Genomic DNA, 18,782 nt, shown 5'->3' on the forward strand with positions numbered 1-18,782 from the left:
TGACACTAACCAGGTTGCTTTCCTGCCTCCTCCACACTGGAGCTCCCGTCTCGATCTGGAACAGCCGCTGGGAGGAACATGCTGCTGGGCATCACCATCTCAGGGGTGGTCACCTGAAGAGCAAGCGGCAGAGACATGAGGCAAGTCAAAAGGAGAGGAAAGAGATCCAAATAGGAAAATGTGTAGAAATTATTTAATAAGCAAAATTAGCCTTCACCAGTGTTAAGGCTGGAGGTGTCACTTTCCATAGCTCACTGAAGATTCATGTTTATTAGACAAAGCTCACATCAGTCAAAAGTGTTTCTACGGTTACATTCTGGACATAATTAGCAGTGCACACTTGAAGAATAATCTTATTATTAATATTTTTCCTTTATGCAGAATTTTGACTTTGATCACTGACAATGTTTTGTCATGGGCTGTGAAACTTCTTGTGCAACCAATTAGGTAGATAAGTTGAAAGGCCCACCTTAAGCTGCTGAAAACATAATAAGGGCCCTAATTAAATCATACCTAGTAAAGTACACTGTAATCTTGAAGCAGGGAGCATTGTAGTACTATTTTCAAAATGTATTCAGGCAAGAAGAGGAGGGGAATGAGCGAGAGAAAGGGTAAGAAGAAGACAGGAGAACAAAGGGAAAGCTAAGGACATGCAGACACACTGGCAGATTTTCTAGGAAACAACATTGTGTAACCCTTTATAAACTGAGATCAAGTGCAAATGAGCATTTCTTATGACTCACTTCAGTCAGGATTTGTCCCAGGGTCTCTGCCTGAGGTACACAGCATTGGAGGGAACTTCCACCTGTGTGGTAGCCCAGAGGGTGTCCTGCCTCCTACAACAGGGCAGCCCCACCTTGGCCACGGCTATTGCTGCCCAATATTAGCAACCTGGGTCAAAAGAGCTACAATTTAAGGTCAGATTTTAGGGATTTATTTCTCCAGGCTGTCCTGCCATCTGGCCAGAAACTTGTCCAAAAACATTATCATTTGCCTTCCATTAATATGATAAGAAGTCCTCAGTATGCAACATAAGGCTAAAAGCCTCCTCATTTAAAAAGAAGCAGTGCCCCTTTGCCTGCTACAGGACAGCAAGGTAGTTGAGGATATGCCCAGATCAATCAGAAATCGTCCCATTTGAATGCAGCCTGAGACATAAATTGACCCCGAGGTAACAGGAACAGAAACGTAGGCTAGTCACCACTAGCCTTTCTACGAGGCACCCAGCCCACGTGGAGACATTGTTTCCTCATCAAACATACCACTGAGATAGTATCTTCTCTTGCTATTGCAAAGACCGGAACATCTAGATTACTGTTCAAAATTAAATATTTAAAATAAATTTTACTATTTTTAATGGTTTGAGGATTCTGGCCTTGTTCAAAATCACTGCTGATGCATTCACTAGAATCATCAGTGGTAGGTTCCACCTCAAGGGGAAACTCGGACAGCTGTCCCCATAAATACCAAAAAGGTAACTCCCCCTTACGTTTCAGGGTGTTAGGATAATCTCAGCAACCCAGATGCCCAAAGGTGCAGAAATTAAGCAACAGGCACTGTGGAGAAGGACTCTGAGGAGCCCCCTGTTTATTAACAGCAGGTGCATGGTAGGTGCACGTGAGTGACACAGAACCCCTCTTGCACAGACATTGCACCCTCACACAAAGCTTGCCAGCAGCTGGTTAAGGCTAGCTGTTGATGAATCGTTAGGAATGGAGCAGAGATTGCCAAACTCATTCCATCTATTTTCTTTTTAATAGAAAGCATTTCTGACCAGTGTGGTTGGGGAGTCCAGCGGGAATCCAAGAAGTGAAAGGTCACCGATTAATTTATAGTCCTCAACCAAGGGGGAGCACGAGGTTGGGGGCAAGATGGGGAGAAAGGGAAAGGAAAAAAAGACTCCCCACCACCACCTTTCTCAGTTGTAGCTGCATGATCAGTCCTTTCCTGGGATCTTTAGGAATTATGAAAAATGAATCATGAGAAATAAAAAAAAGCCCTACAGAGTAAAAAAGAATAAAATTATCTAACACCTCAGCTGCACATCATTATAGAAAACTGTGGGCTCTTTATACGCATTACAGTAAGGCAGACATCCCCTCTAACAGACTCAGTACGACGGATCAGTAATTGTTTTCATACACTTTAATTAGAAAAACTCAGATGGCTATGAATAATAATGGAAAAGAGAGACTTTTGCACTTGAAAGGTTGAAGTCAATCAAGTGTGAATGACGGCAAAAAAAAAAAAAAAAAAAAAAAGACACCAATTCATCAGCCCTCTGTTGTCTCGCCGAGACTTTAATCATAATTCCTGATTGGGATTCAAGAAGGCAGTAAGCAGCGGTTCTTTGTCTGCCTTCACCTTCCATCAATTAACTCTCCCCGAAATATAATCATCAACCTCACATGCTCCCCTGCATCTTAATCTGGGCCTCCAAACCTGTAAGTCTTGCCCCATATATGTTTAAGTAATTACTTTTATCTACCTGCATCTTCTCATCTATAGTGTACCCAACCTCTCCCTGAAAGCAAACCAACGAAAAAGATTCAGCATATAAAATCTTAATGGACAAGAAGTTCCCAGGAGACTTGAGAGGAAGACTCCTGAAGGGAATCCTAAGGATCTAGAAATTCTGACGGGGTCTATCTGCCCATGTGTCTGAACAGAGAGATTGCAATGGAAGCCGCTTTGCTATGCAGGACACTGACAGACCCCATGTCAGCTCTTGGACGTTAAATGTTCTTGTGTCTGTGTCCACTCCTCTTTATCCTACCAGCTTCTCAACCCTGTCACTCACAGTTTCCACACTTTTTTGGTCAACAGCCAAAAGTACGGTCCTGCCAATGCCTCACTGAGGCGCTGTGCTCACAGAAGATGACGTAAGTTGGCCAAGGGCAGAGTTCCTTCAGCACCCCTTGTTTCCCAATCAGATATGGCGGCCATGCAGCCAGGCTGGAGGTCCCTGGGAAAGGTGGTCACTCACCAGTGCCAAGCACAGTTCTGTAAAGGCCTTCCTTTCACAAGGAGCATCAGAGCACACTGGCACGCAAAGGGACAAAACCTGCCCACAGTACAACCAGGCCCCACCCTCCCCACCAAACGTGTCCAAGCCGCAGACCCCCCCAAGCACTGGATGCCACCATTACACACTCAGCCCCAGCACCCCCAACCATAGACTCAAATGCCGAACAAAGAGATTAAGGTTTGGCCAGACCACACTCAGTCCAAACACCTACTCGTGCCACATCAACATCCATGTAGATTGATTCTTCCAGTAACCTTACACTCATACACAATGAGTATGTTAAATTACATTCTCCCATACTTGACACTAATGTATAAATGGGACTTAAGACTGTGAAAACAGACGTCTGACTGAAAGTCCAAGTTTTTGAGGTAAGAAAGTTCAATCTGTTAGAGCCATGACTTCCTCAAAATTTGAGTCTCTCTTGATTGGTGGCAGTCTGGATAGCACATGCCTTCTTCCTGCCTCTCTGAGCCAAGTCAGGTATGCAGAGTTGATGGGAACACAGGAACAAAGTATCATCTGAGCAGCAATAGAACCTTTCAGAAAGGTAAACAGGTCTCACATAGAGTGAGAAATGGGGAGTTGTGCACTGATACTGGAAATCTTCCAAGTTTCAGCAATTTTCATATATGACAATAGAAGTAGAAGCATTCTACTTCACGTGAAGAAAAATCTTCATGCTTAAGCAATTCCAGAACAACTCAGTTGATGAGAAGGGAGGGCCTCAAGTGATTCTGCTTGTCCATTCATTTGACCATCATTCACTAAACTTTGTACAAGGTCCCTATGCCACTTGCTTGTGAGACAGAGCGAGACCGGGTCCCTGGGCCCAAGAAGCTCACATCCAGAATAATTAACCTTTTAGATATCATAAACTCATTAGGAAATCTGATGAAAGTGGCAGGCTCCTAGAAAAAATACTTTCAAACAGACTATTGCAGATAATTTCAGGAAATCACAGGCTCCCTAGAGAGAAATTCCTGGACTCAAGTTAATTGCCCTTGAACTACTAGGAAAGGTGATACGGCTTTGTAAATACCTCCTGTTTGGTTCACCATTATTTAGGATTATGATTTAATGCCTTTCAAGTTTCTATGACATGAGTGGGCCTGAAAGCCTCAAGGACTCATCTTATAAAAGCCAGAGTCTTAGATATAGGCCTGGTCCCCACTGTGACATTCAGGAGGGGCCGCTGATGTTTACTCTTTCTCAGTGGAAGAAGCTGGATTATAAGGAGCCGCCACACTCTTTGCTTTCTTTGGGTCATGGATGTGAAATGGCCAAATACAACCATACCAAATACCCCTTGAGCAACCAAGGGGTATATAAGTTTTGCTAAATTCTTAACGGGACTGTTCATGCAAATTCATCCCTCAAGGCCACCCTGAGGTTAGATCAATGCAACCAACAAGTTCCACATGCTGGCAAGCAAAGGTATCTTCTCAGACCCAAGTACTGCACCTCACTTCTCTGAGACTTTCATCCCCACAGCCTTGGCAGTGCTCACCTGAGTAGAGTTGCTTTCTGAAAGGCTCCCTATTCCAAGTGAAAGGACAGGTTTGCCAAAATTTAGACTCCCAAAGAGACTGAAATCCTTCACATTTCAGTAAAAAATAAACAGACTGAAGAGCCCCAGATGAAGGGAAAGAAAGAGGAAATGATGACAGAGGGAAAGACAGGACCTCAGACACAGGCCTTCCCAGCAGAGACCTGGCTAGTCTGTACACCTGGTGAATGAGGTATTGGTCCTATTCTTTAAAAGCCAATGCTTCCAGACCTTAGCATTTTAGCTAGTGGGGGATCTAGAGTTGATGGTGCCAGTGAGGGTCTAGCTGCTCACGTTCTCCTCTGACCTCAATGGCTGCCAGGATGCAGGAGCTGTCCACACGCCTGCAGCCAGCAAGCCAGGCACAGCTTGGCAGCAAAGCATCAGAGTTTTTTTTTGTTTGTTTTTTTTTTAACTACCTTCCAGTTGTGCTAGGTTGGGCGCTGGACCCTGGTGTCGAGAAGGCCATGTCTCTGTCTCGTTTCCCTTCTAAAATGTCATCTATGTGGCTCTTTTTTTTTTAACCTAAAAGCCATGAGGAAAAATTATAGAGCAATATTAACATTCATATGGGCCAGAAACAAATGTAGCCCTGAACCAGATTTTAAAAATCTAAGAATCAGAAAGAATGAAAAAAGGAGATAGGTAGAACAGGAAACACATGAACAGTTGTCTCTCTCACACACACAGACACACACACACAGCAGAAGAGAGAGAGAAGAGAGCTGAGAAGGAGACTGAATTGGAGAGAAAAGCTTCATTAGACTCAGAGAGGCAAGCAGTGGCAGTATACCAAGGTCACTTCTAATTTAGACCATCTAATTGGCAAACAGGCTCCAAATGGCTATCATCTCACAGGACTTGGAATTAATGAAGCCCGATTATTTTCATTACCTTCCTCTGAGATGGAGACAAAGTGAGAGCTGGTGCCCAAGTGGGTGCCACAGCCTCAGGGCCAGTGGCCACCCGAGAGCCCTGATACAGGGGGGCCAAGCGGCCAGCCTGGTCTAGAGACTCAGATGTACGGGCACACGGGGAGCACAGAGAGAGATGCTGACCGGAAACATCACAGGAGTCAGACAGCTGTGGGGTGGGGTGAGGCGTAGGGGGTGGGAGCTGTGGAATTGCAGGCAGCGTGGGTCCAGGAGCTGTGAAGGGGAATCAGTGCATGTACAAAACATACAGGATAATTAGGAACTACTAAAGGGAACAAAGACGAAGGGCTAGAGAAAAAGGTGTTCCTGGCTGCTCCAGACTTAGCCCCATTCTCCGCCATGAGGTCACACTTTGCTAAGTGATGGAGGAACAAAGACAGTTTCCCTGTGTTAATGCTTTCAATCCCAGTGGTGTGTCCTGCCACTTAGAAGGACAGTGATTAGTTAGAATAATTCAGGACCACTGAAAATTATTGTAGGTGGTCTTTCCTATTCTCATTTAGGGGCTAGAAACCTGGCCCCCTTGCCCTCAACCCTCCTCCCCTAGAAAAGTGAGCAAAAAGAGGTGGCACAAGCAGTGGCTCCTTTACCCCCATCACTGACTCAGACTCTCGACCTTCCCTGTCACTAGGTGAGAGTGCTGTATGACTGGCGTTGGGGGCCAGCCGCTCAGTGGGGCCTGGAGGGGCACTGGTCTCACTGCCTTAAGCTTTATGCATTTCCTTCTTTCTTACCATGTGTGTAAAGACAAGCTTCGGAGCTCTGTTTCCCACAGGCCCAGCAGAATGAACTGCTGTGGGTGCAGTTTCCATAGCAGAGGGCCAGAGCTGCAATTGTTCCCAGTGGAGAATATTTTTCAAGCCCCTTCATCGGTAAAAAGAAGGGGGCCCATGGAGGACACAGATATGAGATGCAGAGCATAAGCAAGCAGCTGTTACCATAGCAACAGACATATTAGACACTGCAGGTTCCTGAAAGCTGTCTGATAAGGTATTATTAAATGAAGCCTCCTCAAAACACTCTCCATTTACAACTGAACGGAAAGACATTGTATAGAAAGTAATCTATTTCCATTTATCAAGGTGGAATTTACTTTTAGAGAGACTGAAACCCAATTCAAGCCAGATCCTGAGACCTTGGGCCCAGACAGCAAAAAATATTTACCAGAATTCACAGCTTCAGATACCATGGACACACCCCCCATCTGCCAGGAGGTGTCTGTTTGGTAGATTTTGCCAGGTTTTCCTAGTCTGAACCAAAGGCAGTGCATTCAGTCAAACCATCTGGCAAGGAAGAAGATTCACTCCTCTCACTGCCATTCATCCGGGCCACTCAAAGATAAAGCAGACATAACTTTTCTCCTCTGGGAGGATGAATGACTGGACATTGACCATTCCTTAATGATACAGTTTAGAAAATGGAGCTCTGATTTGAGAGGCATATCTCATCATGCTGTTTTCAGAGTTTCCTGCTCTAGATGGCCAGGAACAAACAGATACACCATCAAAAAGTCTAACCAATACTTCCCCTTGGACAGTTTTCTAATAAAATTGCCATAAAAATAGCCTCCAGGGGCATGATTTTAACCACAGGTTCACTATAAACAGTTGTAAAACAATTTCAAAATTTCATTTTAACACCATACTTTTCAGAGGGAGGACAGTGGCAGCTACTTAATTGTTAGGGTCAAGACCAAGATGAGCAGTCCAGCCCTCAAATAGGGTGCCTGGGTTCACCCCAAAGTATGGCCACAAACTCCCCTCCAACCTTGGCTACTTGTCTTTTTCTTGCTGATCCTGATAAAGGATGGAGATGGAACTGCTTTCTTTAGCTTGACACAACACATCCTCATGACTTAAGAAACCAGTTCAATACCGACAGCCATGCAGTGACTCCATCTTCATGCAAAGAGAGGGCATCAAACTGACCTTACAGACACCTTTAGTCAAATGTAAAACCCTTACATGATTACAGTTCCCACAACTTTCAACTTTATTTCTGAATCCATTAACTGTCTCCCGTTGCTAGCAAATGAACTTCCTTATAGTCAGCACGTTTCCCACAATTTGCACACTTTTTCAGAAATGTCTAGAAAACACCTCCATTGTGTGCTGTGGGAAAATGAGGTAGGTTTACAGGGGTTTCTGAACAGGTGCCAAGCACAGCCCCTTTAGGGAGCGCATTTCTCCTACACAATTATGTTCTTGGGGAGTTTTCTCAAACAGGGATTATTAACCTGGCTCCGTGGGTGAACTGTGGGTATCCTTATGCTCCCTGGCATTATACACACAATTTTGTACATGTAGGGATGTACCTGGTGGTCCCGTGGCTAAGTCTTATTGCTCCCGATGCAGGCGGCCTGGGTTTGATCCCTTGTCAGGGAACTAGATCCCACAAGCCACAAATAAGAGTTTGCATGTCGCGACTAAAGATCGCACATGCTACTCTGAAGACTGAAGATCCTCCTGCAGCTAAGACCCAGTGCAGCCAAGTAAATTTTTTTTTTTTTTGTACATGCAGAATACTTGAAAGAGTTCTTAATAACGGATGTCAAACTAGCATGCATAGAATACCCAGTAAGGCTACTGAATCATATTTACCAGTCTCCCCCAAAAAGGATTTGAGAATCACTGCTTGAGTATCACCTCCTAAATTCTTAGGAATTTAGTACCCAAGCAAACACAGCAGTAACATCCTGTTGTTAAATGAAGACTCAAATGACCACCAGACTTGCTACCTTGTACCACACTGTTGCTGTTATAAAAGAATTAATATGACAAACAATGGCTATAGAGATAAAATTTATATACTGGCCCTTAAGAATATATAAATGAAACACTGTCTAATGTAAACCAATCATACAGATTACTACAGGCTCGTATTTCCTAGACCAATGTGATATCAAACAGGAAAAATAATCACCAGAGCCAAAGAACAATGTATTGAAAATGCCTCCCTCCTCACATCTCTTCCTGCTTCTTTAGGCTCCCACAGTTCCAGGTCAGCTGTGGGAAGTCCTGGGTTGGCCAAAAAGTCCATTCAGCTAGTAAATATGTTGTTCATTAGTTTTTGGTGAAAATGGGAAAATGTGTCTTTTATTTTTACTTAGACCCAAATGAACTTTTTGGCCAACCCAGTATGACAGCCTGAGGAAAATCCCAAGGCTGGAGAGAATTCCCAGGAAACTCGTAACATAGAAACCCACCATCCACAAAAGTAAGTTTCCACTTACAGAGAATCTTTCAACATGTTCACCAATCTATTTGAAAATACCCATGGAAAGTTACACTTGCAGTACAGAGGTCACTGCAGTTTCTCATTGGCTGCTAAAGTTCCCCTGACGCAGCACCGAATGTATATTCCTCATGACGAAACATCACTTAGGACATACATTAGTATCACCTGCAGTATTTTGAAAAGTTTTCACATTATATTTAAGTCTTTGTACTAATCTTTGGGGCCATGTTTACAGTGGCCACTTAGAGACATGCCCCGCAAGTACAGCAACTTCATGTTCAAAATGCAAAGCCCTTGTTCATGATTCAACACGTGCTACCCAAATGAGCATCTTCCTGCCTTGAGAACGAAAGCATCCACCCGAGGGACTCCCCTGTCATGGGGCTGCATTCCTAGAGTGGGAGAATCTGGGGTCAAATCTCAACTTTGCCACCTAAAAGTGGCATCACAGCAATGAACTTCTCTGAGCCTCAGTTTCTTCAGCCATAATGTAAACGTGTCAAGCCTTTTTTTTTAAATAGAGTGGCTGTGAGGATGAAATGAAACATAATGAATCTGAGAACAACCTAGAATATGACTTGCTCAGTAAAGGCCTGGAGAACCTGAATGACAACTTGCAGTTAACTCCCTGCAGGCCTCTGCATCTGGAGGGGAGAGGATGATGAGGAATGCTGAGAAACACAGAGCCCTTTGGGTCACCATCATGCCAAGACTAAGGTTGACAGTGGTCATAGGACCATCTTTGACATTTCCAACTCTGTCCTGCCTCTGGCGTCCAGCAGCACAGCCTCCTGCCCATATCACAGTGCCACCCTTGACCCCTGGGGAGAGAAGAGCCCTGAGGAGCTGCTCCCGGCCGCCTTACCGTCATGATGAGCTTCTCCACACAGTCGGGCGCCACGCTGTGCAGGTGGGTGAGGTGCAGCTGGAGGTGGATCTTGTTGTTGAGCATGTCCTGGCAGAGGGGGCAGCGGAGCATGGGCTGCACCGAGTGCTGCGTCATGGCGTGCACGCGCAGCCGGTTGACGTCGGCATTGCTGTACTTGCAGTAGGGACACTGGTACATCTGTGGGGGACACAGCCACCCCGCCAGTTGACTCTTCAGTTCCCATGGCAACAGTGTCTGTCCCATGCCCATCCACTCAAGACTTCACTCCCCATCCCACTCCCCCCAGGTAACTGAAATACTCTCCCACAGCACAGCCCCTCCGGGCCTCACCTGCTCCGGCTTGGTCTCCTCTGATGTTTTTGGTCGCTTTGAAGAAAGAGGGGACTCCGAGCTACCTGGGAAGGAGATGCGTTTGGAGGTTGCGGGAGAATCTGTCAGCTCCTTTTCTGCTTGGCTTGATGATGCTGGAAGGAAAAGCAGAAGATGTAATCCAGCAGCCAGGCCAGGCCAGCTCCCAGAGGGTGCGTGCTGGGTGAGAGTCAACATTCATTCATAGCTCAGGGTGTTTGTGAAACACCCAAGTTAAAGGAGGATGAGCATCTGGATGGGTTTATCAGGCACAGTGGGAAAGAAGCAGGCATTGGTTTCTGTTGCCTATGAATTTCTGTCACTACACAACTTTAACAACTGAACACCAAGGAAAAAAGGTGAAGAAATGGACTAAAAAGCTCTGAGTTGGATAAACCTACATTCAGTCTGTTCTGACCCCCCTCCCCGCCGATCAAGACACAACCTGCTGGCTCATGAGGGTGGCTGGGGAAGTCTCACCAACTGCTCTGCCAAACACGAGTCAATCCAAGAACCAGACAGACTTTCATAGATGTAATCAATGGTATGCTCCCAACTTTATTGTCACAGCTCTTGAAATCAAAGGAGACCTGATCAATGTGAACCAAAGCTTGATTTTTTGCATGTATGTGTTCACATGCAAAAAATCAAGCTTTGGTTCAGCAACTTGCTTTTGGCGGGGAGATGTAACTTAAGAGTGGAACTAGGCAGGGCATAAATCCAACTTATAAACAAGCCAGTGCTCCAGACACAAGAGTTTACTCAGAGTGGGTGGTTCAGAGAGAGTTTCCTATCTGCTTGCCCAGACCATGCCCTCTCACCCCCATGTCACCAAAAAGACAAAACTCTGACGAGGGAGGAGGACCACCTGAGGCTTAAGCAGCAAACAGTGGGCACAGAGCAGTGGCGGAAGGAGTTCTCTGAGTCACGGAAAGAGACCTGCAAGATCTGGATGAGAAAACAGTTGGGCTAACAAGGTTTAACCAGGATAAATAAGCAGAGCTCCTCTGGCATAAACACAAATCCTCAAGTGGTCAGATCTGGTTATTCCGAAACCTGGTCAGTAGCTTAAGGCTGGCCTTCTCACTTGCTTTGGATGGGGAACTCCATTTTTCAGAATCTCATTACAAGAGGCAAGAAGAAAAATCCTAAAAATGGTAGCGAGACAAGACATACCCACTGTGCTCTGCCCTCACTGAAAAATCATTTGACTCCATGTAGAGGTCATTGGTATGGAAAGCCTCATTTCTACTCTTCAGTCAGACTGCTTTCTGTCTCATCCAGTCTAGTTACCCAGCACGTGTTTCCAGCTTTGAGATTTGTTCTGATGTGGATACACAAGATGCTGTCATTACAGATGTGTGCTTTAATAAACAGTTGTAAAAAATCAATTTTGTTCATTAAAATCATAAGGCCACACAATAATTTTGAGGGGAAAAAAAAAGTGAAATGCAGGAAATATTCCAGGAAGTGGATGCTCTTCCCAGAATGCACATCTTGTGACCTTTAACCCCAGTATCTTGGTAACCTGGTCTACATAAGTTTGTAGAACATCTATTATTTAAAAAGTACAAGGACAAGCATATTACATACAGACCCCTCCTCCTCCCAACACACACATTCATAACAGTACTTTAATCTGTCTCGAATCGACTTCAAACCCATTTTGCTCTTAATGGGAGTTATTCATTTTCACTTGAAAGGTAATACATGACGGCTGGATATTTAATGTGATGGACTGGCTGCCGATTAACTAGGTGCTGTAACATTCTAGTCTGGTTCCCCCATGGCCCACTTCCCATTTCCCAGACTCCCTCAGACCTGATCCCTCGAAACCCTGTGTCACGGGTTTTAGACCTCTGAGTATGATGGGCTGCTGCCTGCACACTCCCACAATAAGAGTCTTTAATTAATGTTTCAAGGACTTGAGATCTTCCTTTCCCCAGAAGATTCCTTAATCTCCATCATTTTTCATTTTTGCTTATTGGTTGTCTTCTATGTGTTAGCTCTTCAAATTCCTCCTAAAGATGGGGTGGCGGTGGTGGAGGCATTAGGTGATAGCTACTTCAGATGCCTGTTTGTTAGAGCCATCCTCTACCTTGCTCACTTCCAGCCCCAATCTGTAGGATTCAGGGCTTACAGTTAGGAAGGAGCTGCTGTATGGCTCTCCCTTCCTCTAGGGGCGAGCCAGGATACAGAATTCTCCTCTCAACACCCATCTCCATCTTTTTAGTTAGTCTGCCTGACCTGAAACAACACTTGCTTTTAAAGGACCATGATGCCACCTTGTCAGTGCCCTCCATCTATGCTACCCACCCCCCTGCCCTGCCCAGAATGACTGTCAACCCTGCAGTTGACGGGCAGTGTGGGTGAACAAGTCGGAGGCTGAGGCTCCAGACTCGTCTCACTCACTGAAAAAAGCAAACCCAGCGCAGCCCAGTGCAGCACTAGTTTCCTCATACGACGAGGGGCCCATCCTCTGCCTCCAGTGCCGAACGCGTGATGATTGTGAAGAGGCTGCAGAGATGAGAATTCTGGTTTCAGAAGCCACTCTTCTTTTCCCTGGATGAAGAGGGGCACTTTTATCATCCTCCCCCAAACCGGCCCTGCCACCGCCATACTCTCATATTGCTCTGGAATTCTAAAGGCTTCCTTTGTATGCTCAAGCTAAGGAGTCCTTCTAAAGTGTTTTTAAAAAATAAAATCAGCACTCACGCACTCATTCCTCTTTCTCTGGAGCAGCACAGCAGCCCTGCTCTAATGCGAAACCCTGCATCCACCAGTGTAAAAACTCCAGGGCTCATCGCACTTCTCTCTGGGGCAAGCTGCATTTTTATTAGATCAGATTTGTGTAGAGGTGGACGTTAGCCACCTAGGCTTCTTTAAAGATAAAGCCATGCCTTTATCATATCAGAGTCTGTTAACACCCAGTTACAATTCCATTGTGCCTCCCTGGGTGATGTGGGGACTGCTCCAAAGAGTTAGGTTAACGAGGCTGACAGGCCTCCTCCTAGCCTGACCCCAGACATTAAAATGTCAGTCCCTATCAAACATGGTGCCAAAGCCTTTATAAAATTTCTGTAGATGGGCAAACAGCTATGCAAGTTCTCCATCAGCAGGCTGGAACAGGATTTACTCGTGGCCATGACAGTCTAACCTTTTCTCAAGCTGCTTCTCTCTGATCAACTTCTCAAGGGCCAGAGTCCTAAAGTCAGTTCCTACTTCAGTTCTGTCCCTAGCATACATTGTAGGCCATCAGTAAATGAGGTAGTACAGACACCAAAAGGGAAAGCAATGTGGTTTGAAGACTTTCTACAAGTCTAACTTAAATTCTAAGAGATGTCACAAGTCTAGAAAACATTTTATTTGTTAAAAAATTAATTAGTCGTCACTTGAAGGCCACTCTGACACCACAGCAGTAAAATACAAATATGCATCCAGAGACAAGCCATAATTTTAAACAGTGCCTGGCACCACTGGTTTATACTGGTCACAGCTTGAAGGGTTACAACCTGTAGTGGCTTCTTCAATGAAGACAAACTGAACAGGAGTGGATGTTAGCCACCTGTTCAGTTAGCCAAACTGAACAATCTAGATCTTTTACAAAAAGTCATGGTTAAGTAAACCATGGGACAGCCTCTTCACTATTAGATGAGGTTACGTATGATAGCTGTGCAGCAATGTGGAAAAGTCCTTGAGAATGTTAATCTGAAGGAACAAAAAAGATAAAATGTGCATTATACCATGATACAGCTCTGTAAAAAAATAGGGATTGGGAAAAAAGACTGAATGAAAATGACTGCTGTATTTAGGTGATGGCATCATAGAGCATTTCCCCATTTCCTCAGTTTGTCATGTAGTTATATTATTTTTAATATTATAATTAAAGTGTTTAGAATTTAAATTCAACTGTCCATGAAAATGTGGATATTTGGATCCATACTGTGCAAAACCTCGGGTGGTATTTTTTACTTTGCCGGTTAAAGCAATTTTTCCTCATTTTGGCAGCTGTGTCATATGAAAATATGTGTTAAATCTCAATGAATCTTCCATAGGCAACATGCTGGGCTCCTGGCACTTCAAAGGGTTTAAAAACATGGCCAGGAATCACGCGAGTGCACACGTCGTGCATGACATACTCTGTGAAGCCAGGCAAGAGGGATGCTGGGACAGCGAAATGCTGGGTCAACCCCCAACCACAGCCTGACAGTGTGAGCTGTGGATTCCTTACCATGAAGACTTTCGAAGGAGTGAACAAAATACTTGTTCATCTTGTCAGGGGTTGAGGCTGCCCCACCCAACCGACTGGTGAGGCACAAAAAGGAGCTGCACGTGGTGGTTATGGAGGACAGAAAATTCAAAACCAACCTTCTGGGCCGAAAGCCACCATTCCCCCGTAAACTGGGATGTGCTGGCCACTGTATCTGACAAAGTCAGATGCTGAGGGAGGCAGACCTGATCCATGACTCTCTGTTTTATTCCCTGAGGTTCCTCCACATTCCAGGCAGAAGAATTTCATTTCAAAGGGAAAGACAGTAGTCAGTGCATGGCTTCCTCAGGAAAAACTAAAACCACTTCTGTGACATCAACAAACAAGTATCCTTTGTTTGTAACATACCTGCTTAGGGAGTGTTTAACTTCTAAAAGTAATTACTTAAAAATTTACTTCTCCTGTCATATTAATTAGAGGGAGCAAGGAACAGAAGAGAGGTGATCTGAACTCATGCAAGTTTTATTTGCAGTTTTGAAGATATGGTCTTACTCTGTTCTAAGCACACAGAATAATTAAAACAAGCTTAGTAAGGGGCTTCAGGCAGGAGGTGACCAACTGTGAAGAACAGGCAAGAATAATATCATGTAGGGGGCTTATCAAGTGGTCAGGTATGGTAGAAATACACAGCCCCTTTAACTTGACTTGATAAAACCACTCTTTATAGAGCAAATTCTCACCCAATTCCAATCCTCACTAATAAACTAAAATCCAAGTCACTGAAATTTTGGTGGCAGAAAACTTTAGAGTTGTACTCACGAGACCGTGGACAGCCTGCAGACTTTCTCACCTAGTGAGGTGGCTGTACAACTCAAGCCAAGGAGGGCAGGGATTTGCTGCCTCCTGAAAAAGAAACCTGAAAAAAACTGGCAATGGAACAGAAATGGAACCTTACGGTATGCAGTGCTTGGTTTTCTCTAGTCATTACCCAAGACATCGACTCGCCCTCCAAGATGATCAAAAGTACCAGAAATTATAGTTTCATGAGTAAAATTCACCTGCTCATCACTCACCACATCAGTGGCGCTGTTCGCATGGTGGACATTCTCTGTCACAGGCCTGCACTTGGCCAGAGTCCTCCCTTGAGGAGATCAGGGCCTGTGCTGAGCGTCCACACTGCTGGGCATCTGCTTGCCATCTTGCCACCTGCTTGCAATTCCCTCTCCAGAGCAGAGGCTAGGATTTTGTGTCACATCTTCCATGGAGGTACTACACTTGATAAGTGGCCAGAGATCTGGTTAAACTCTCCCTTTCCTACTGTAGAGAACGATGGTTCCTCTAAAGGGTCTGCTCTGCTGCCAACTTGGTCGTTGAACATGCACAGCTCTCCTTCTGCCTCCAGCTGACCACTTAGTCATTTCAAAGAGGAATCGGAAGTCTATGAGGTGAAGGTGAGCACTGGCACAGCCAGCTGGGGTCTTCAGGCTCATTTCCTCCCTTCTTGGCATGGTGGAAGTGGTGTTCCACCAAAGTGCCAACCCTCTTCCTTCTGGTGAAGGCCTGGGAGGCTGCCCGAAGTGTCATCCTTGTGAAAGACCAAAGGCGGCTACTACCCCCACTTCTCAACCATCAGACTCTGAGCTAAAGCACCACTGACAGCCCCTCCATCTAAACTTCCATCTCCCAAACCAGCAACATAATGGAGGAGCCAATTAAATGATTATTAATTCATGCTACTTTCCGTAAGCCAGAGGTTCTCATCGCCTTGTGTTCCGTAAACCAGCTTGCCACCTGCCCCAGAAATTTACAGCAATCTTTTCTATCTATCTCCATTGACTAAGGAGAAAAAAACACATTCATACAACTCCAGACTTGAAGCTTGAGTTTGAGATAATGACCCCAGCATGCTAGTCACAGAAGCTTCACTAGACCTGAAAATGGTCATTCAGCTCATAACAAAAATGCAATGCAAGGGGCAGTGAGCTCTCTCCACAGCCAACCCCCCACCCCCACCCAGCTTTTCAGAGGCCCCACACTCCCCTCTAGAAAGCAGAAATGCATGGTTTCCAGAGGACGCTCTGTGCTCTATGGTCCTCACTGTCGTTGGCTGTGGGGCTGCTCTTGCCATCTGCTTGCAATTCCCTCCCCAGAGCAGAGGCTAGGGTTTTGTGCTGGATCTCCTGCGGAGCTACTACGCTTGATAAGTGGCCAGAGATCTGGCTAAACTCTCTCGCTTCACTACTATAGCGAACGACGGTTCCTCTAAAGGGTCTGCTCTGCTGCCAACATGGTGGTTGAACATTCATGGTTCTCATTCTGCCTCCAGCCAAGCACTTAAAGTCATTGCAGAGGAATCAGGAGACTGTGTGAGGCGAAGGTGAGCACTGGCACAGCCAGGGGGGTCTCCGTGCCCTGGCCAGTGCCCTTCCCCAAGAACTCTGTCCTAGAGTCCAGCCTGGTGAGGTGAGAAGCCTTCCATTCAGAACAGTCCCAGTCTGCGTAACTGCAGGCTACGCTGCTTCTGCACATCTCTAGATAGAGAAGTTCAGACACCCGCTCAAAAAGGGAGCCGAGCACCCCTAGGTAGGTGGAGTAAGACACAGGCCTCATGGACTCATCACGTACAGCTTCCCGTTTCCATGGAGCATTTCAAAGAAAACTTGAGCTCTACTACAGATGGGTGTGACTGCTGCTGGGGAATGGCTCATTAGTTTTCTCCACCAACTCGAAGGTGAACCAGATAGCTCGGCACTTTGAAAACCCAGAAACTCTTTGCTGTTGTTATCTTGATTTTTATTTGGAAATATAGATTCATAGTTAATTTCGAGAATAGTACAGGGAGGTCTGTTTCCCCTTCACCAAGTGTTACTTTTTAACCAACCAGGGTTGAGATAAAGAGTGCTAGGTCTCTGATCACTCCTCAACATGACCACGTCTCCCCGCTCCCATTACTACGATCTAGATTCCGTTGGCCAGACCAGGACTCGTGTCTCCTCTGCACACTTCTGTCTTATAGGAAAGCTTAGTCCCTCCCTCATATGCCAGGGACTCAGAGGTCTGCCATCCAGCTAAAGGAGAAATAGGTCTCAAACTTCATACCTGTCACAGAGACCAGAGCCCCAACATTCTCAACTTCAAATGAGTCCCAGAAATCCCCCAGAAAACTTGCTAAAAGGCAGCCCCCACCCCCTGGAACAGGTCTGATTCAGAGAACCTGCATTTCCAGTGGGTTCCCAGGTGATGCCGATGGTCCCCCCACATTCTTGAGAACCACCATCAGAGCTGAAGCTCTCTGTAATCGGCAGGGACCATACCACTTCTCGACTGGACTAGAATGAAATACGGGGGCCTGGCAGGGGCGGGCGATCAGGGAGTCCACTTTCAAATAATTCTTGCTGCAAATCATACTCTCATCATCCGCACGTGGGGATGAGAGCCAGGCCTGTCTCAAAGCTCAATGTTTTCCCCCTCAGGCCAAAGGTGAAAGATTAAATATGGCTGTCCCTCAGGGAATGTGCCTGCTCTAAGCCAACACAAATGCACTTTCAAAGCCAGAAAATCAGGAGGAGTAACCTCCACGTGTTCTGTCAGCTGTGTAACCCAGAAGGACGACAGGCTGCCTTGCTACCAAAGACTCGGTCTTTCCACGTGTCCTGGAGAACCTCTGTGAACAGGACAGACACCTCTAGGATCTCTCCACTCTGCAGAAGGAGGCAGCATCTTTTTGGTCTTGGCACGTGCAGGCCACACCAGCCAACACTCCCTTGGCTTGGACCCTGGGAAGGGTACAGAGGCCCACCCTGGCCCCTGTGTCCTCAAGTCAGCACTCTGGGAACGGGTGTCATGCCACGCTTTCCCAGCAAGCAGCCAGGGTACAATGGCGAGTCCGTGCTGAGTGCCGGCTGCTGTGGCTTGTCTCCATCTTCGGGGAAAAAACTGTGCTAAGTCCCACATCAGAGGCATCAATCTGTTGTACTAATTCTATGTTGAAATATGCTTAAGGCTGCTTAACTACACTGATTTGCGCTCCCAAAAGGCCATCCCACAATTCGGTTTCAAGATACCTTGTACCCTCTGTGTCAAGTTTCTGAATGAACCACCAGTCAAAACAGAGCCACCAGCCACCACTTCATTTAGACCAACAGCAGCTGCCGGGGTACTTAATAATAACTTCTGAGCCTGGGGCTGCCACCTGGAGCCTGGCTTGGGCCAGCAGGCAGGGACGAAAGAGGCCAAGACCCAATTCCTCACTTAGAGGTATCAAATCCGTCTGTCTGCCTCTGGGCTCTGGTCAGCTCTGCCCGTCTTCTCACAGCAGAGCCCGCTGGGCTGTGCACAGATGCCCCCTGCAGCTGTGGTCACAGTGCCCAGTTGGGGGTACCCTGGGCTCTGCATCATCACTCTGCCCTCTGGCTTCATTGCAGATTGTGACAACCACGGACTTGGAAAAAAACTAGAACAGGAAGAACCTTAGAGACACTTGAATTGACAGCAAAAAGTCCAGAGGTGTGAGATGTAGGTCAAAACAGGAGGCGAGGTGGGTCATGCTGGGACCAGACCACAGTTAATTAACAGAAGTTCATCCT

The 18,782-nt window shown here is 46.0% G+C and overlaps 1 protein-coding gene across 6 annotated transcripts in view; it reads right to left on the reverse strand.

Moving 5' to 3' along the window:
- The window catches only part of ZFHX3 (zinc finger homeobox 3), a 255,242-nt gene that overhangs the window by 16,639 nt on the left and 219,821 nt on the right, over positions 1-18,782 (reverse strand). For all 6 annotated transcript variants that reach the window (XM_070388070.1, XM_070388069.1, XM_070388073.1 and 3 more), the window contains 3 exons: positions 9,969-10,102; positions 9,615-9,815; positions 11-113 (listed from right to left, as the gene is read on the reverse strand). In XM_070388070.1, coding sequence (XP_070244171.1) covers positions 11-113; positions 9,615-9,815; positions 9,969-10,102 — 438 coding nt within the window. The remainder of the gene's footprint in view (positions 1-10; positions 114-9,614; positions 9,816-9,968; positions 10,103-18,782) is intronic.

This window comes from Bos mutus, chromosome 18, assembly GCF_027580195.1.
Source record: "Bos mutus isolate GX-2022 chromosome 18, NWIPB_WYAK_1.1, whole genome shotgun sequence".
In the NCBI taxonomy this organism is placed as follows: domain Eukaryota; kingdom Metazoa; phylum Chordata; class Mammalia; order Artiodactyla; family Bovidae; genus Bos; species Bos mutus.